We start from the raw sequence: 21061 nt of genomic DNA on the forward strand, positions 1-21061 counted from the left end.
AGTGTGTAAGTCGCAAACGGCATTGTTTCTTCGCGGCCGGTGCTAACACAACTCGCACTGAATATAGCGATGGGTTTCGCGGCTGTTTTATTCATAAGAATAATTTGCATTACTGTAAAATCTGCGCGGACGTGACTCCTCTTGGTATTGGCGTCATTTGTCTTAGCGTCGGCGACAACAATACGCACTTTACCCACAGAATATATCCATTCAATTAGAGCGAAAACGCTCGCTATTCTGAAGAGTCGGAAAGATTGAGCGCGAAGAACAGGAGAAATAAAAACTACTCGTGCGTGCAAAAAGTGAGAAAAAAAAATAAACAGTCTGATGTCTCGAGTTCCTGATTCGAGGAGGCAGACTGTCTGCGTGTGCTTCCAGCTGTATGCTGGGCCGGAAAACCGCGACAAATTGGGACCCTTCCGATTCAGCAGCGAGGTAACGGCTGCGAGCGAATTGCCTTCCACCGTCACAGCTGTCAACTTCCCCTGCAGCCTTGCCGCTGACTGCATTAGCGAGCGGAGGAACACCGAACAAAATGGAAGAACGTGATTGCATCATTTCCCGTAAGCACTTTCGATCGAGCGTCGGCAGGCAAGAATAAAAAGCCCGTCGTATATTTTTTGTCCTTCGTACTTATGAGCGTCGTCGTGTACTATATATATATATATATATATATATATATATATATATATATATATATATATATATATATATATATATATATATATATATATATATATATATATATATAGTACACGACGACGCTCATAAGTACGAAGGACTATATATATACACATATATATATGTATATATATGTGTGTGTGTGTGTGTGTGTGTGTGTGTGTGTGTGTGTGTGTGTGTGTGTGTGTGTGTGTGTGTGTGTGTGTGTGTGTGTGTGTGTGTGTGTCGCGGTGCTGCTTGACCCAACGAGAGCGGTTATGACAGAAATTGTCTCGAGCCCACGCGTAAACGTTGAGTGGTATATATTTTCTTATTTCCTGTCAACTCACTGCATTTTTTTTTGTTTTCTCAGAGCTACAACAAAGCCGAGATTGTATCTTGTTGCTACATTTCTCGCGCAGGCAATCTCGCGTCGTCACATAGCCTGCACGCTTACACGCCTGTTCTGTGGCAACAAAGCCACTAACTTTCGTTCTGAAACCACGCAAACAAGCGATGGGTAAAGCGTGCCTGTATTAGAGCTCGTGATGTACAAGAAAAAGTGACAAGAACATAACGTGTTGCACGTGTTCTCGGAAAAGGTTCTGCAACAGTTCGTACTGTTCCTCATTCGGAATTATTTTCTTTTTCTGTTTTGCCCAGGACTATCGCTACATGTAACGCACATGTGTGTGGGGCTAGCTTACTCGCAGTGAATACGGCCCAAGCGAATAAAAAAAAAACTCAACACATAACCTGCTTGGTAAATCGAGACCTTTAATCTACTTTGCATTTAGTACCATCTGTTGAAAATAAGGAGCTAGGAAACTATATTAATGGAAGCATCCACTTTATGCAGGGGAACTGAAAAGCTCCTTTCTCCTGGCCATACCCTCCCAAAAATATCCTCATGAATTTTTTTTACTTTTTTTTGCGCTCACTTCGGGCTGCAGTAATGGAGGATCATGAGTAAGGAGGACTTAGCCGTGCCCCTCTCTCGCCAAACCTATAGCACTACTTTTTTTATGATAAGGGTACAATGTGACTGGATGAGATAAAATACGCATAATATGGACGCGTATTCATCGTTCTACTCATTAATCGGCTCACTACCTAGGCTGTCAAGCAGACAAGCGCAACGATTCTCGAAAGGTCCCCTGCTTTCACCCCTGCACATCGCATATTTCTCAGTAACCTGGAAGTTTTGCATTGCCGCCGCCCGTTGCGTGCGAAATGTGTGCGCACATTTTAAATGTAGGCCTCTGCGGGCAGCTAGATCCGCTTTTTCATTTCAGGATATACTGTAGTGTCCGGAAATCCACTGAAGTACGGTAGTGTGGCCAGTGACAGTGGCCTTATAAGAAATTTCCGGAGAATATATTTAGCAAAATCCGATGCATCAACAATGGCAAAGAAATGTGTCCACGTGGTAACGAATTGCCACTGGAGTCTATCGCTTCAACATCCTTTTCTACACTCAAAGACCCCGTCCTAATATCACATCCACATCTTCCACATCAGCTTCCCTGTCACCTTGAGACAATATCAGATCGACTTCGTCTGAACGCCGCATTCACCAATAGCTACGTGTACAGCCTTAGACTGACCAGTAACCCGTACTGTGATAACTGTGGTGCGTTAGAAACTGTGGAAAACAATTTGTTGGAAGTGCCAGTTTACAGAGACGAGAGATCTTATATCGGTAGAATGGGCTCTGCTTCCTAAGAACCAAGACATTTAGGAAGAATACTATAGGCCCTATGCTTTCTCCTGCAAAGCAACAGCAAGCTTTAAACTTTTTCGGCTTAATCGGCTTAATTGACAAGCTCTAGCCTGTTTACATTAACACCTTCACTTTTGTTTCACCTGTACGTACCCTGATCATACATTTCCTTGTTGTTTCTTTTTTCTTTCCCGCTCTCCTCCTCCTACGGCCTTTCTCTCCCCGATAGCCTTCCCTATGCAGAGTAGCATGTAGGCGCCTACATATTCACTGGCATAATTATTTGTGTTTCAAAAAGTGCTCCCTCTCGCTCTCCGTGCGCGCATCATGCACACACAATTCGTCAAAACATCAAATGCAAAGTTAACAAAAAGTCATCAAAACTTTAAGCAGCCGTTCGTATTGTCTACAGCATTTCTAGACCATATACGTATACTGATTGTAGGAGCTCAGATTCCGTTCGGAAATGGCTGTTACCCCAGACTTGATTTGTCGCACAGGCAAGTTGGGGCGTTCATTTTGTGAGTTAGTACACGTTGGCACAGGTCTCATTTTATTTCTCAGTGACTGTGCGGCCTGGTGTAGCGTGAAAACGAACACCAAATTAACCGTTCAAACTGGATTTATCAAGTATATGAATTCGTTCACCTTTCGCACAGTTTTAATAAATTTGCTCTCGAAGAGCGAGCGTCATGTTTGCTCACGCCGGATAAGTGGGAAGAAGGCGCATATATATATATATATATATATATATATATATGTGTGGGTGTGTGTGTGTGTGTGTGTGTGTGTGTGTGTGTGTGTGTGTGTGTGTGTGTGTGTGTGTGTGTGTGTGTGTGTGTGTGTGTGTGTGTTGAAGTCCCCTTACTGTTTTTAGGGGTCAAAATGTATTCGCTTCAATCATAAGTCGATAAACTTTGATTGTCTTTAAAAAAATGAGAATTACGGTCTGCCTCTCTAAAATTTTGTATTCGTACAGTGCAGGAACAGCACAAATACGCGGTTTATCGCCAGCATCCTTGTAATGTGGTTATTCTTCCGAAGTGCGCACTTTCATCGCGATGCGGCGTTCTATAGCAGCCACGGCGCTTACGTTTTGCTATCGGTACCCACCCATTACATGTGTCCCTTTTCTTTTTCTTTTACTTAAAAATGCGCGGAAGGCACTCGAATGACTGAGTCCTTTTCGCAAGATTGTGCATTCGTGACGAAATCGCGTACAGGAAGAAGAGAGAGAGTGATAAGGGGGAGAGGGCTTCCCACGGAGTTGCTGCTCGGAGCAGTTGAGAGCAACTCTCTTGTCGGTGGGTTGTCGGAAGGCGGCGGCGAGCAGCGGTGTCCCTTTACGGTTACTGTTGCGACTGTTTTCTTCGCCCCTTCGCTCTCAAGATGGATCCAGAGGTGCGCGTAATGGTAGACCGCCATCTTGGCTTTGTCTGGCGCACGCTATCTCTCGGCGGGTGGAGCGAGCCGAAATGGAAAGCACTTAGGGGCCTCTTTCCGCCGCCCCCTTTTCTCCCTCCCGAAACCATCGGCACCGCGTGGCTGCCCATACAAAGGGAAGCGAAGGGTTGAGCGAAATAGCCCCGTCAGACACGACCGGGAAGAGGAGAAGGCGCGCGACGCCGGCGCCTCCCGGAGCCTAGCCGGCCAAGTATATCGCCGCGCTCCCGTGGCAGCTGCGCACATACGCTCACAATGGGCCCGGGCGGATATGGCAGCCCGGCGACGACTTGTCTTGGCCCGGTTTCGAGGGATGGGCCGGCGACTCGGTGCACATCGTGTCTTGCAGCGACCGCCACGGACTCCCTCGCACACCTTCTGGCGGGGAGACAAAAGAAGCGCGCAACCGAGAGGAGCCGCGGCGCACTTGCTGCGGGCACTTATCGGCCCCGGGATAAACTCCGGGCGATATTTCGCCGGTGGTTTCCGGCGCTGCTGGTGCACGCTTGCCGGAGATAGCTGAGCGCACGAACCGCCGTGCTGCGTCTTTCTTTCTTCAACGGCCGCGCGGCTTGATGAGGTGTTCGTTCGCGCATACAACTCGTTGGGTAGGACAAAAGTAGCGGGGCCCTGAAGCGCTGCTTTGAGTGCTACTGTTCCTCTTGTGCTTCCAAATGCTCCTCCCGCATTTCCTTCGCCTCATAAACCTTAGAAAATGTGGCCGAAGTTTTGCCAGCTCACTCACTCGATTCTCGCAATGCTTTTTTCGATAAACGTTTTTCTTTTTTATTTGCCTGATCGTTTTGATGTCTCAGCTGGCCCTGCCAATATCGGAAAAGGCCTTGTTACGATTGCTTGTGCGCGTGCGTGCGTCCACAGACCTACAGACGGCACCTCAACGTAGCTCGTTAAGCTTCCCGTCTTTGCTGGCCTTAGCACTGCTATACATACGTGTACAATTTGTGGCAATTGTGTCAGATTATATAGAATATAGGATTTGAGACATAATGACAATATATACTGATAAAGCTTTCTAACCGCGGCGGACTTCAAAAATTTCGGAATATGTACCAGTGCGATTACTATTTAAGAAAATTTCGAGCCCCTTTCATTGCTTTACTTAAACTTTCGCTAAGTTATCCTGAGCAATGACTTACGGAGATGTGTTGTAATTGCAGAATTGAAATCTGCCGCTATTCAAGACATGAAATTTTGCGAATAACTTTCTGCGTTGCACCAGTTTAGAAAAATAATTAGGCAAAATGTGCAGCGAAATTTCTTGTTCTTCCAGTTAATGTGTTGCCGTGAGCAGCGAACTATCTGCCATGGGCTCCGCTTGACACAACAATGACTTCCACATGTCGCAAAGCCTCAGCAGACAAGATCAAACGTGCCTACACCACAATCAGCCTGAACGTGGCCTAGACGAACTTCTTCAAGTGCAAGATTCCACTGACGTACTCGCCAATGTGCTTTGAATGCAACGCCCCTGAAGACCTGCAACATGTTCCGTGTGACTGCTGCCGCTACGCGTCAACGAGAGTCTCTGAAGGTGGCACTGCACCCGCAACGGGATTCGAGCTTGGAACTGCGGCACATTTTCGGCCCATGGCAGAGCATGAAACGTTACTTGCCACGCTCTTGCGGGCCACGAGCCTTAACGAAACTTTGAAAGTATCTCTATAGTGCATGTATGTGTGTGTGTGACTGTGTGTATTGCATATATCATAATCATCACCCAGCACCTGGAGTAGCATGTCCGGCGAACAGCCAGAATAGCGTCTGCAGCATATCATTGAAGCTTGTGTATATCTCTCTCATGTTCCCATAACCCATCGTTGGTTGAAGAGGCGTGTATGCCGGACATGCTGGTAGTATTTTCCACACGTAAGGATGTCACGTAAGCCACATCACTGTACTCAATATACTTTTGTGTGTGTGGGGGGGGGGGGGGGGGGGGGGGGGGCTGATATTTTTGGTGCTATGGTCAACTTGCAAATAACGCTTAGCTATTTAGGGGCAGAAAACGCAGTTCTGTCATTCGAATGTAGCGCAATTTTCCTGAACTTATGAGACTTCTGCGAATACGATATCACGGCCTCGTTTTTTCTTGTTCCCATCAGATTTTTCTTTCTTGTTTTGCTGACCATCATGAAAACCTCTTGCACAGGCTATCAGCTAAGAACACGTTTATCATAAACTGCTCTTAGAGTAGACTTGTAGGTAATTGTTCAAACCCTTCAAACATCCTTTGTGGGCAGAATTTTTCGAGGGAATTGGCCAAATACCGGTTCGCTATGCCGCGTTTTAGAAGTTTAAATGGGCCGCGCTCATGCCGGAAATGGCAGCATATATTCCAAGCTTCCCTCTTTTTCAAGGAGCATGTTCGTCAACTGGAACGGATCGAAGTGATTCCGAAAATTAGTTTAAGTATGCGCGTTGGACTGATTTCATTTTTCAGTTGCTGTCAATGAATATGTAAAAAAAGAATTGACGACAAACCTGAAATGCTTTTTATCATTTGATTGTGCTCCGTGGTGCTGCATACGGACAGTGCGGCGTGTGTCCGCTTCTGTCTGTCATCTTGCGTCCCCGCGCCGTGCGTCTAATAAGACTGAAACGGGGCTAACGCCGTGCGTGAGTACTTCGCGACTAATAAATTCCAAAACCTTGTCGCGGATTCACCTCGACAGCGGGACAAATAATCAGGGGTCGAATTCACAAAGCTTTTTTGTTCGTAAATGCTGTTTGCTATGGGTGGCTGTCTTCCAGCATCACGATTGGCTGGAACTTGCTCTTACGAACAGTTCTAGCGTACAGAACGTTTTTGTGAAAGTGGGCGTAGAGTTCTACTTGCACCACTGGTAAAGCGGCCTGAGCACGCAAATATGCACGCTTTGTCCAGGAGCACACAAAAAACACGCATGTAATTTTCTTCTTTCTTTGTTTGTTTTTATGGTGCCGAATCTTGCGACGCTGCGTGAGTCGTCAGTTTGTTCGACTTCATGGACGTTAGGCCCAGAAACACGCGCACATACGGAAAAGAAACCTAGACAAGATGGCTCTGTGTGTGTCCGTTCGCATCTATCGCCCATGTGGCAATGATCGACCAACTAGTCCCGTACATTTGCTTGGAAAGAGAGAAGGGATAAGGGAAAAGCAGGGAGGTTAACCAGGTCGAGGCGTGTGACTAACTACCCTGCACTGGTTAACGAAGAAATAAGAATGAGAGATGACAAGGAGGAGGGACGTTCGCACTATTAGCGGAGACATACGCGCAATGAAGCATTCACCGCTCAGTTCGTCGCAAGCGATCAATAGGCTGGTGCATCTCAAGAAACTCGCGGCAGTGTTTGTGTGGCTTTGCACGTTACAAACGCGCAAGACCACGGTCCCAGCCTCTTCTATTCTGTAATATCTCTGTAATCTAAGTGCTCTACAGCTGTCCGAAGGGCAAGCCTCTCATCTTCGCATGTTGAGCAGTCACTCGGTTAGGTGTTTTACGGTTTCTCTAAGCCCGTTGCGTTGCTGTTGGCGCTGTCCGCCGTTTCAATTAGAAATGAATAGGCGTTCGTAAAAAAAACGCCTACTAGCAGACGACATAGCAAGGTTTCTTCGCATAGAGTAATACCTGGTTAACATTGTAACTTCATATATACTAAGCTTTAACTCACTTAGAAAGTAGCGAATGTGTTCAACGTATCCACTGTACAATCGCGTTCGCTTTATCTTACCTAAAACGATGAAATCAAACAATCATTGTGAGTTTTATTCCGTCGAAGTCATATACAAAGAGTTTTAGCGGAAGTGGTAGTCATAGTAAAACCGACGACAAGAATGCATGTCCATGCACGTTTACTAAGTGCTCATGAACAACTGTCATTTAAATTTTTGTAGGAAGCTTACCATGTTTCGAATCTCTCGCCAGAACCCAGACAGACTATCCACGTTCGTTTGCGAAGGTGGGCCCGCCTCACAAACAAATTCGTACGCTATAGAAACGTTCGCATTCGACATATTATTTGCGAAAGAGCACTTCCGAACGAAAAGCTTTGTAGGTTAAGTCCCCCCCCCCCCCTTTTTTTTTTTTGCTGGAATGGCGTTCATTACTGAGGGAACAATTTATATGCAAGGAAGAAGCCGTTGACAAACTATATTCCAACGTTTTTTAATATATCTAAATAAATGATTCGCTCAAACACGCGCTGTTGGTACTTTCTTTTGGTTCTACGTGCGTATTGTAAGCCAATAAAGCGTCCTGCGTGTGGATCTCAGTAAACAGCTAAAAATCAAGAGGTGACAAAACACTACAGAGAGAAGAAAAATGCACTCTCGACTGGCGCGTCGTGGGGCGTTCAGTGAACTCGCGGATTAGTGGGACTAACTATGTGCGCTCCACGGGTGTGAACGAACATGAACGAGGTTTACCTGCATAATGCATGCGTGCCTGGAAATGAGGCTGTTGAAGCGCAGATGGTTTGCTCTAAAAAGCAGCGCATTTTTCGTGCTACAAGACGTAAATACAATAACTCTATTTACAACGTTGCTGAGACGTTGCGCTTCGAGTATTAGCAGCCGCGTGACTTCATACAGCGCATATTCGAGACGCTATAAGCAAGCATGCCACGTTCGCGAAGGTGCGCCGAGTAAATAAAACACTTCTTTCTTTCACGAGCACGACACATAAGGCCTGTTCAGGAATGTGAACGCGAGCTCTGAAAATCTATTCTCTTTAAATATAATGCCATTATGATCATATGGGACTACTCGATATACGAGATTCCGGGCATGTGCTTTTTTTTTTAATAATGCGTTTAGCATACCTAGAGTACTTCATTAACTTTCCGCGGGCTTACTGTCTATCTATTTATGTCTCTAACCGTTTTACCGCCTACTTGGATCACTGGGTAGTCCATCGTTTAATGGGTAGCGCATCGGGCTATGGTTCTGAGGGAACCGGATCTGAAATCAACAGTCGCAATAACTTAGGGCACTCGGTATGTGCCGCTATTCAATGAACCTCTTTGATTCCAACTTGGCGACAGGCAACAATGTGGGACTGAGTATGTGGCGAACTTGAATGAACCTCTTCGACGTCAACTTAGGTCACTAGACAAGTGCTATACCGGGTACGTGTCGCTGGGTCTGTACCGTTCTTCGCTGACAAAAAAAGAAGAGAAAAAAAAACATATTTAAAATTTGTCCGGTGTTTAGCCAAACCGAACTGGCGTCAGATACATTTCTGATAATCTTCTCATAATATATTTGCAAGTATTTTCACATATTGCCGACAGAAGACATCGCAGCGGAAGGCGATGAAGGGACTACTTCGGTTTATGAAAGAAACGGGCTTGGACAAGCGGCCGTGACAGTGATGTCACGTACCGCGCAAGAGTAACGGACTGTAACTGACGATGCATGGGCTGTGTTATGTGCTCTCTCTCCCTCTCCCCCTTCCCCATCTTTAATCTCCCCCATCCCTCTCCCATGTGTAGGGTAGCAAACCGGTTAAGCTAAACTGGTTAACCTCCCTGCCTCTCCTTCTCCACTTTTTCCTTCCTTCCTTCCTTCTCATAATATATATTGACACACACGCCACACGCGGACTTCCCGGTATTGACGCCAGATGGCACAGCGTGTCAGGAGAAAAAGCGTACGCGAGAGAGGCACCAGACTGCATACACGCACCATACATGACGCGTTTCGGTGGCGGTATACTACGATGTGACGATACATTGCTTCAGTGCTAATCGCACCAACGTCCACATCCATCCTAAGATGGGTACTGGCGGAATTTTTAAGTACAGAGCAAAGGAACTTGATGGGAAAGTGACAGGATATACCATCCACTTTAACAGCAGAAAGGCAGGTTTGTTTTCTATCACCTTACGAGGGCGTCCACCGCTTCACTTTGGGCCAGCTTTGCGCGCGAGGCCAGCGCACACCAAGCGCCAACCTACCTACCCAGGCTCCTCGCACTAACAAAAATGGCCAAATGATATGCCCGATTTTTTTCCGTTCTCGCCATAAAGTCGGGCAGGCGTGATGAGGCGAAGCGGATTGTCACCGGCGACTCGAGGAATCGAGAAAATGGGCACGCAGCTGGCTACGAAGTATGCTCCATATTTACGTTTTGCATTTCCTCCGTGCCAGTGTGGCTAAAGTTGCCGCATTACCTTGGAAAGCGCGCCACAGCCAGCGTGAAATGGGAAATCGGGAAACGGGCGGTGGCCGACGTATGCGTACACATTCGGGCTTCTCCAACCGCCGTGCTCTCAAAGCCGCATTTGCGACTTTTCTTGCGTATTCAGCGGAATGCGGGGATATTTCTTCGAAGCACCAGAGCCGCTTGTCGCCTTACCTTTTCCTCCCCGCAGAAAACGGTCACGGCTTCGTTCGCATCTCGCGCTGTTTTCAACGTCTATAAAGAGGCTCACTGCAGGCACGCCGCCCTATTATTGAGATAGATCTTCCGTTCTTCCAGCTTACGTCTCTCCGGCGCTCGTCTAAAAAGGTGTATATGTTTATTCTTTCAAAGCCAAATCCCGCTATATGGAAGATTGGCCACGCCGTGTGCGTCAACGTCTGAGCGTCGTTGGGTAACCGCCGGAGCAAATTCCACGGGTATTTGCTCAGGCCGTATTTCAACAGACTCTAAAACTTTTCTGGAGGCCTAGTCAAGCAGTACTGCAGTAACGACAACCTTCGCAGCGCAGCGGGAGCAGTCAGCCACATGGAACGCATTTTCGACGTATTTTCTGCTCGGCGTCCACCAGGCCACGTGATAACCACGGTACTGGGGCATGGTCGTGGTCCGAAGCAACTACCATGCATCAGTTATAAGAGGCAAATAAATAGAACATATTTCTAGCTGAGTATCAACGTGGTCACCATGCATGCTGCATGTGCAAAATGGACGCGACGACGCCGGACGGCGTCGCACCGAAAATACGTCGTTGATATAAATTATGTGTAGTCTCAGAATTGCCGATGTTCTGCCACGCCGCCTTACTGGTCGCAATGAAGCTTCGCGTCCTGTTGACGGTGCGCAGACCGGAATATCAGAAAGTTACACTACAAACTCTTCAAACATCCGCAGTTTCAAAGCAACCCATTTCGATGGCTTGATCGTGCATTAAAATTGAGTAATTACATCTATATGCAGTGTGCATGAGTTGGTCGAGTCCCCTGTGTACAATACTGGTGTCGAATAACGTATAGGCCGACATGGTATGTAACATCGTCGGCAATTTTTGAGCAACGTATCGAGCGTTTTCTATAATTATTATACAACTTAAAGTGCCCCGTTCGGGCCTGTTATCATCACGAATGAGCTAGGATGCAGCCATGCAATTGTGCTATTTCTCGTTACCTGAACAATCGAAAACGCGTCGAAATATTATACGCCTCGCATTTTGGTCACCGCGCTCTACCTACCGCATGCAATGCTGCCCGTACTTTTCTAACGCTTTCAGCACCAAGCTGTATGCCAAGTTGGGCAATTAATTGCGTGACACTGATTTTCTCTCACTCAGCAACGAATACAAAGAATCAGAAAGAAAAAAAAAATCGAATGGAGAAGGGGAAGCGGGGAGGTAAGAAGAGGCCCATAAATCACCTTCAGCCACACACACAAAAAGAAAGGAAGCTAGTTCAAAAGCAATTTGCTTCGTTCTCCCGCCGTGTCCCTAACTCCATAATGAGAGTTGTTCGTTTCTTCTTTCGAAATTTATAGGCTTTTTCCGGGGAGTGGCTCTCGGGCGCACGCCACGTGAAAGGGTGTCGACGCCGAGATAAGCGCCAAAAGAGGTCCGCGTGCTCGTAAACACGGAAGAATCGGCCCTTGACGCCAGCCATGCATTTTTGACACGCGTTGATAACAGCAGCGCTCCCACTTTTGCTGCTCGATATACATGCCGAGGGTTGGTTCTCGCCCGCCCGGAGGCCGTGCCCCCTCCTTGAGGCACAAAGAAGCACTTACTCAGCGAAACAGTGCGGGGGGGGGGGAAGAAAAAAAAAACGTCAATTGAAGGCCCACAGCGGGGCGGTTCGTAACTGCAAACAAACGCCATTGCGGTGCCTGTTTGTACGTCGTAACGATCGACGCTTACATATTTATGGCAACGATTCGGCATCGACGCAAGAGCTCTCTCTCTGGCTCTCTCGGCCAGCGTTTCTCTTCCTGCTTTTTTTTTTTGCCTATCCACCAATTTCTCCCACTAATGCATTCTTTATTGGGTTCTGAGCAGACATTCTCTTTTCTCGTTTGCTCTTCATGAGGCTGCTGCTGGCGACGAGCAAAATCCAGGGGACGGCTGGATGCCTCGCTCGGCGGCCCGGACGGGGGTCGCCATTACAGTCCCATCACGTCCGTTGACAGCCGCGCGACGCATGCTGCACGCGGAGACGCGCCGATAGCGATAATGATTAGAATTCCGCGTGTGGCTGTGCTTCTAGGTGGCATGCGGCGCGTGTGTTCGCCAAGGGCGCTTCGCGGAAGGAAGAGAAAAGCCCGGCCGAAGGGTGCTTGCCCGAAAGCAAGAAAAATGGAGCACGCACAGCGGCGGCACTGCTTTTCAAATTACACGCGCTGGCTGCCGCCCTGTAGCCTACCGAGTCTCGCAGCCACTGCACAAGCGCGCGCGGGAGGCCCCGAATGTAAGACGCAGCGCGCGAACCGCGCGCGAACAGAGCAGAGGAAGAAGCCTCGTGATGGAACCGGTAGCGTATAGCGGCCGTTTTCGCGGGATTCACAAAGAAAGACCGCTCCTTTGATCGCCCCCCTGAGCACGTCTCTAGACGGGACTCGTGCTTTGAATAGTGAACGAGATTTCTTCGGCGAAGGCGGCCTTAAGAGCTTCGCTGTTTTCAAGAAGACTATCGAGGAAGGAAGAAAGGGCAGGGTGCAGTCGGTGCTGCGCTCAGATCTTTTTCTTTCTGTCGCCTGGGCTTCTCGCCTTCCTTTCGATGGTGTTTATCTGTTTTTTTTTATCCTCTTATTGTTTTCTGCCTGCTTAAGGATTCGTTCTTATTTATTTCGTGCCAAACCGAAATTGAAGCTTTGGAAACAAGGAGCATGCCTGAGAGCGTACTTGAGTGTATGTTTGCGATCAAAGCGAAATGACGCCCCTCTTCAGCGCTCGTAATGGAAGCCTTAATTCTCTGCGCCTAAGTGACCCTCCCGGCTCCGGGAGCTACTTGGTGAAGGAATTGAGAAGGTTCCACTGTTATCAAGTTACTTTAAAAAAAAAAAGGGGCTCCCCTCTCTCGTCGTCTCCGTTGCGTTATCGGAAGTGGTGGAAACTGGGACGACCACGTGTATACGAATATCCCCTTATCGACGGATTACATTTTGTGAGCGGTTTTTTTTTTTCGTTCTGACGAGACAGGTACAACCTCCCACACGCACAAAACTGCAGCGAGTACAGCACTCTAGATTGAAGCAGGAGTTGCTTTCGTCGGAGGAGAAGCTCGAAGTGAATCAGGCTGCTACGCACCACATAAGCGTTGGCTTGGGCGCTATGTTGCACGCCAGTTCGTTCCGGCCTCGCGATACATGGCGTGAGATGGGGCGGCGCAGTTTGCCCCGCTAACCCGGGGAGGGGAGCAGCGTGTTTACTCTTCTGCGGTGGGCCGCCATCGCAACTCTTCGCTCGCTCCGTCTTTGTTGCGCCCATTTTTATCAGCCACGCTGTCCATCATCCTTTTAAAGCGTGTCAGGAACTCCTCCAGGCACTTACGAAGCTGTTCGTAAACATTCTGTCAGCACTTTTCTTCGCGTTCTTGTTCTGTTGTTAAAAGCAGACAAGCGAATTTGCGCTTCGCAGCTCTAATAAGCGCGCGATTGTTTTTCTTCTTTTTAATGCACTTGGCTCGCCCGTTAAACTCGGTCATTATATAGTTGGGTAATTACCGTACAACGCTCGTCAATTAGGTAGTAACGACTTCCTACCTTTGTTGTGGTGGCTGCCACTTTGCTTGCAGCTATGAAGGTAAACTTTAGAAATCACGATAATGTTCAATGTTCTTGTTTTTTGTTGTTGTTTTCTGTTCTTTATATTATTACGACTAAAGAAAGCATAACGTGCTAACGTTGACGTTGATTTTAATGGTGCAGCGTTGATGGTCACGGTGATTGCTAACTTTTCATTGGCAACGTTCGAGGAATATATGGTCTTGGGGACGCAACCGAAAGAGAAATGAATGATGCTTGCATCGATGTTTATCGTTATTTTTTCTATAACCGAGCGGAGGGGAGGGGGGATAATGATAATATAAATGAGTTGCTGTCTTTCTATTTCATGCATTGACGTCACCGCTGCACCATGGGACAGCGCCGGCGCACGAGCGGCCGCTTTGCTATCGCAGTGCTTTCTCGTGGCTTGGACGTTCCTGTTTTCAGGACACTTATTATTCTTTCGTCCTAACAGTTTTTTTTTTCTAGTTGAAGTCATTACAATTTCCGCGCTGTTAAGCGCGAGTTGTCTGGAAATTGCGCTGCGCAGATTATTAATGGCTCCACTGCTGCTGCATCAAGCTGGCCTGGTGCGCTCCGTTTCTGCCATTAGGGGCATGCGTGAGGTCCAATGCATTGTTGCTCGCGCATGAATTGTGTAGATAGTTATGCGGTTGGTGCGTGCTGACGGTGACAGGTTTAGGCTTCGAAAGCATTTCTGTTCGTAGCTTTCTGAAACAAAATTTGATTTGCGCTTCACTTGTGGAGGGGACGCTGATCCACTGTTGGCGTCGCGAACGGGGCGCTGCACATGGTCGGGTATATCTTCGACTGACACAGGAACTAGGTCCCCCAGTTAGGGCACTGAGTTGTTCCGAAAGAATTCGCATGAAATGTGGACTTTCAAAAATATATATTTTTATGGGTGTTATCTGCACGGGCCACATCTAGTTTGACTATTTCCGCTCCCCGAATGACATGATAACGATAACCGAAGAGCTCAATGCTTAGTCACGTTACAGCAATATGAAGCCAACAGACAATGAACCCAAGAACTGCTGCTGTGAAACTTATATGCATGTCTTTTTTTTTTCTGCGCTGAAAATTACACTTTCTGTGTTGCACAAAAGGTCTTGAACGTAGAAATATTGTTTGCTTCTTTATTCTTTGTCCTGTGTGCACTCTAAATAGTTATGTCTGTAAACGCCCCATGCGACGCCATCCTACATTTGCCTACTATATTATTCTATATGTCTGCAACCCCTCACTGTTAGGGGGCATAATTTCTGAGGTATTACGTACCAAACCCACGACTTCAATATGAGGAACGACGTAGTGCGGGACTCCGGAATAAGTTTTACCACCTGGGGTCCCCTGCCATGCACCGCATTATAAGTGCACGAGTGCTTTTTTTTTGCATTTCACTCCCATCGAAATGCGGCAGCCTCGACTGGGATCGAACCCGCGTCCTCGAGCTCATCAGTGTAATGCCATGCCACTGGGCTACAAGGCGGGCGCTGTAATGGCACTGTGGGTATATGAGACGTAAAAAAAACATTTGGGAAATGAGCAATCTTTCAAAAGTTGGAGCTGTCGAATGAATTATACGTGAAGGTTAACCTTGCGATAAAATCTGCACATTTTGGGGAAAAAAAGGAAAAGACGGATAACACCGAAAGTAAAGAAAATCTTCCATCCGGTGGAAGACAAACTCGCAACCTCCGCACGATGCGTCGGGTGGTCCACCGATTGAGCTACGGCGACGGCTGTCCTTCGGACCCCTTTCTTAAATACCCGATAGATGTATGCGATGCGCGACCTAGCCACGGAAGGGTTAGCCAGTGGCTGACTTTCCACTTCGCGCGAATTATTTACAAGATGACTCGTCCGGGTTTTCTTGACCCGAGCCAATGGCGAAGACCGAAAAGAATGGAAAATGAAATAATTTGCTTTAAATTGTAACCATATGTCCTGATGTACTTAGGTTCCAAGCGTTAACCACACACCCGAGCAAACTGCAAACTGGCACGCAACTGCGCACGACAGATAAATAGAATTATCTAGGCGGTAGAGGTTGGAAGCACGTGCTTCCCGCTAGTCCATTTCACTTATACAGGGTGCCCCAACTATCATGCACCAAGATTTAAAAATATGCAAATGCTAGGTATCCGAACAGAACAAAGGTAATGTTGTTTGCCGTCTCTTGCAGATGCTCAGAGTATTCTTTTTTTGCCTTCCGCCTAATTAGATAATCAGTTTTGATCAATTGTATAAATTTCTCAAAATAATATAATTAGATGAAAGGTGTTAATGAGAAAATTGCTGAGCAACATGAAAAACTCCCGATACAGCTTTCTGTGAAATAAAGTGATGATTAACATGGAGGAAATATGGCAAAGGAACAAATGGTGGAGAACCTCATATCACACTAAAGCGCGTAGTTAAAATAAAAAAATAAAAATAAATGAGTTCGAACACAAATACGCTCTCAGTGCTTCGAAGCAAGGTTTCGCGAAGCACAAAAACTCGCACAGTACGTAATGCCAACTTTGGGATGTCCGGAGAAAAGCCACGGTTCAAAAAAAAAAATGATGGGGTTTTACGTGCCGAAACTACTTTCTGATTATGAGGCACGCCGTAGGGGGGGACTACGGAAATTTCGACCACCTGGGGTTCTTTAACATGTACCTAAATCTAAGTACACGGGCGTTTTCGCCCCCATAGAAATGCGGCCGCCGTGGCCGGGATTCGATCCCGCGACCTCGTGCTCAGCAGCCCAAAATCATAGCCACTGAGCAACCACGGCGGGTAAGCCACGGTTCAAGAACAGTATCTAAGGAGAGCGCAGGTTGTCCCTATTTGTTTTAAGACTTGACACACAGTGTGCCTACGGTCGTAGAGCGGACGAGTGCGGCCGCGCTCGCGGTCTGCTCGGCCGACTCTGCGGTGCCCTTCGCGGCTGCAACGCGTGCTCCCACTTGCGCGCGCAGACAGCCGGGGGCGCGGCCGGCATGCTGCAGCCGTGGCGCAAGCGGCGGCCTGGCGCCTGGAGTCCGTGCGCGGGCCGCCGGTTTCCTCCCCGGGCCGCGCACGCCGTCCTGGTGGCGGCGGCCGCCTGCTCGGCGTACGCCTCGTCGCTGGGCGTCGGGCTGGTGTTCGACGACCTCGCGGCGGTCAAGGCCAACCGGGACCTCAGGCAGAGCACGCCCATCGCCAACCTTTTCTTCAACGACTTCTGGGGGACGCCGCTTCGGAAGGTGAGCCCCGCGTCACGTCGTTGCCGCGCGGTGATGATGAATCAATCAGTCGAGCAAGCGAGCTAACAATTAGGCTAGCAAGCGTGTGTTTAAAGCGCCCTAAGGTGTGAGTGTATACAGTTAAACAAAAAAGAAAACAAATTACAGAAGACTACAAGTAAGAAAAAAAGAGAAAATATATAAACAAAGAGTGAAAACTAGCCGTAATAAGAGAAACCAAACGGAATAAATAAAAATTACAATTATGAAAATAAGTGTGCAAGGTACAACAAAACGCAAGGAAGATTCAAAAGAAAAAGGAGGAGAAAGGCAATTGAACAATGTGTGAAACTCTGAAGCAACAACAAATAAATGTGTGTGTGTGTGTGTGTGTGTGTGTGTGTGTGTGTGTGTGCGCGTGTGTGTGTGTGTGTGTGTGTGTGTGTGTGTGTGTTTGTGTGTGTGTGTGTGTGTGTGTGTGTGTGTGTTAACAGTGAAATTTTGTTAGTCAGTCAGTTATGCATGTACGATATCGCATGGAAGTAATGACCGCCACGAGTAATCCAGATCAGTTAGTAAACAGCGCTTTGGCCGCAGACGATATTTAAGCTTTCTCTTTCGAGCCCTGGCGCAGGAGAATTCTCGGGACCGCTCATCACATAATGCTAAAACTTCAAAAATGCTAAGGTTACTCATTGTGTTACCGCCATGATGGAGCCGTATGTTTCACAAACGTCGACGCTTGCTGGCTGGATCTACATGTCACCACAGGACAGCAAAGTTTTCTCGGCAAACGAGCAGGTTCATTCAATTTTTCCAAAGTATTTCCACCACTGACAGCAAATTGCAGCTATGAAGCCTCAAGAGCGCTAGACCCCTTTCTTTCAGTTTTAGCTTCACTACAAGAGAGGCTGGTGGTAAAACGATTACTTTCGAGGTTTCAAGGCGACGCACTTGACACGTACCAAACGATTGTAGCCTTAATTAATCAACCACCTCAGAATGTGGTAGCAGTAGAAGCGCAATACGGGGTTTAGGTGGAGTGAAAGTCGGTCAAGCTCTTTCAACGCTAGAGGCGTCTTTATTTCCGCAACAACGACAATGACGGCGACATCAATGACGACGATAGAAATGGCAGTAACATTAATGGGGAGAATGTGCAAAGGATTACGACATTGATAATAGGTAATAGAAGGAGCGGAAGGAAAATTAAGGAAAAAGAAGGAGCGGCAGAAACCGGTGCTCGTGAGAAAAAATATAAAATAATAAAATGGAATAAATAGATAAATGAAAAGAAAAAGAAAGGAAAGAAAGGCGAAGAAAAAAAACGACAGGAAAAAAGAAAGAAGGATCAACTCGACAGCATAAATTTATCTGAACCGGAAAGAAGAGAACTGGAACAATTCGTCCAAACTAGGGAAAAAAAATTATTAGATAAATATCACCTTAAATGTATTAGAGCTGCACATCCACCCAAGAAAACTAATGTAACCCCTACAGCACATAGCTCCACCGATAATGGTACAGGCGAGCATCCATAGCACTGCAGCAACGTAGTAGACATATCCCAGAGTCTAAGCCCCGATGAAGTTTATCTCCTGAAACGTGGTCTAATGTTTTGTTCCACGAACAACACAGTACACGAATACGAACTACACAAAGATATAAGAGAGTTTTCAAGACGCATGCGCATCAAGTTCTTTTTCGATAAGCCAGAAGTAGGAAAACAGGATACAGAGGCCCAAACAATGAAACGTTCCTTTCCTTCGAGCGCTTCCTAACCTTACGTGAGGCCACCTTATAGCGAAGTACCGATGGAGGAAGCAAGCATACTCTGAAAGCTCCCTTCACTCGTCCTCACGTAAGGAGCGGTTGCCGCATGCCTGGGTTCGAGATTATCTCTTAAAAGCTTTACGCGAACACCATTATTCAATAAAAAAAAATTTTGTTTCCTCGCACAATCTGTAAATTGAAGAGCTAATATAGAGAAGCGTGGACGCTTTCTTCTAGTTTTGTTTACTAAACTTTAAAAAAGTAGCGCATTACAGTGCAAAACTTGATGTGCTCCAGCAACGCTGGCACGCCGGAGTCGTGCAACGCGTAGCAACGCCTAGCAACGCTTCCATGCCGCACGCGTGACTGAAACGAACATGCCTGGCAAGACGTACTGTGCTCGCGCTCCTCCGCAGGTGGGCGACAGCGCGCATGCGCAAGCAAACGTCACGTGGTTAAGCAGTGAGGTGAAGCGCTCGTTCAGGGCAAGAAGCGGCGTAAGGACGCATGAAGGTAGCTTTGGAGCTACCTTATGCTGAGGAAGCACCAAGGAAGCCTTCACCGAGGGCCCCTTAGTAAGGAAGCTTTCAGAGTGACATAAGGTAGCCTCACCGCAATGAAGGCTTCCTTACTCAGGTAAGGAAGATTTCATTGTTTGGCCCAGACTCTTTTAGACCACCTAGCACGTGGACACCGGAAGCCGAGCAGTGCCCAGATCTGGATTTATACATAAAGTTAATCTCAAAGGAAATTCTAGAGTCAGCGTGGCATTGCCAGAAGCGCAAAAATTTTTCCCCCGCTCAGCACCAAATCCTTAAGGAACTCGAAGAAAGGAATTATATTGTAATAAAGCCAGCAGAGAAAGGCGGAAGTATCGTAATCTGGCCTATAGAAAAGTACAAGAATGAGGCCTCCAAACATCTGAACAACCACACCCATTACAGAAAACTCGACTCTAACCTAACTTCAGACTACAGCAATACTGTGCAAAGCACAATAGCGCAGCTCCTGCCCATGGAACTAATCACGCAATCTGAATACCGTTCATGATGCCCAAGAAAAAAGAAGCAGGCCGAAAAGAAAAAATGACTAATAATGACTGAAATGACTTGTAATGACTACCAATGACTAAGATATGACCAACATGTCTAACGACGGCTTGTAATGACCACATTTGATTACAAATTACTAAAGTTGCTTAGTAGTGAGCAGTAATGACTAAAAGAAAGAAGAGAAAGAGGTGAATGATAGAAGGAGAAAGAGTAGGTTTTCGCCGTCCACCTCTTAAGAGAGATCCTAAGAGACCCTGTAATTTTTGTTCGTAGATGTAATAAAATAGAAATGATAAGCTGTAACTAACGTAAAGAACTACTTGGTAAGATATGTACAGTTTATTTTTTTTTTGTCCGTCGCAGCGATATGCACAGCCAATGCCAATAGCAAAGCCAATTTGGCATTGCCTTCACTTGCGCTGAGATGGCCCCATGGCTTAGCGGGAGGCTACAGCGCGTTTAAAGAAATACTTAAACATAAGAAAGTGATAGAAAATGCCATGTCTCTCTGGCTCGTGGGCACTCAGGGCCGTATATAGTGGCATGTTAGGAAAATGCGGAGGAGCTATGACTCAAAAATGTACGCCGCGTGAGGGCGGAACGGGGCAGGAGCCACGAAAATGCGCTCGGCGGGGAGCGCAATGTGCATCAGCGATGCAAGATGGCTCTTCGCCGAACTGCATTCAATTCCGGCACTCGTGCATGATGTATCACTCCGCTGCCTCGCGCATCTCCCGAAGAAAGTTGGCTCCGCCGAAGGAACGCAGCGCCTCTATGCATTTTTAATGAGACGCATCGCTCCCGCTCGCCGTTTCCTCTGTGGCTCCCATCACTTCTCTAGCACTCACGGTGCTTCGTTTGGTTTTTGTCTTTCGACTTCTTAATTTCTTTTTACCGCAGCTTTCCTTCCTGGGGGTCAGGGAAGCGTTTATCCTGTCTTTTGTTCTTAGCCAGCTTTACTCTTGCTTTAGTTCTTTGACGTTGGCTCTTTGTCCACGCTGAAATAGCAAGAAATGCACGGGGCACCCTGCGCGCGCCCGGTGTTGTGCTAGACAGTTGACGCCCCGCCTCAAAAAAGAAAAAAAAAGCAGTGGGACCGTCAGTTCATTCAGTGTAGTCGTTAGTCGACCGAAACGCCGCGTATATATGTTGTCAGAGAATCCACTGTCACTGCTGATGGGACGTGCAGTCAGTGAGCACACGCATTATGGTTGTAAAA

The 21061-nt window shown here is 47.2% G+C and overlaps 1 protein-coding gene across 11 annotated transcripts in view; it reads left to right on the forward strand.

Moving 5' to 3' along the window:
* Window positions 1–21061, forward strand: part of LOC135915994 (protein O-mannosyl-transferase Tmtc3-like) — a 953411-nt gene that overhangs the window by 845159 nt on the left and 87191 nt on the right. For all 11 annotated transcript variants that reach the window (XM_065449184.2, XM_065449185.2, XM_070530822.1 and 8 more), the window contains one exon: window positions 16772–17038. In XM_065449184.2, coding sequence (XP_065305256.1) covers window positions 16772–17038 — 267 coding nt within the window. The remainder of the gene's footprint in view (window positions 1–16771; window positions 17039–21061) is intronic.

This window comes from Dermacentor albipictus, chromosome 1 (assembly GCF_038994185.2).
Source record: "Dermacentor albipictus isolate Rhodes 1998 colony chromosome 1, USDA_Dalb.pri_finalv2, whole genome shotgun sequence".
Classification (NCBI taxonomy): Eukaryota; Metazoa; Arthropoda; class Arachnida; order Ixodida; family Ixodidae; genus Dermacentor; species Dermacentor albipictus.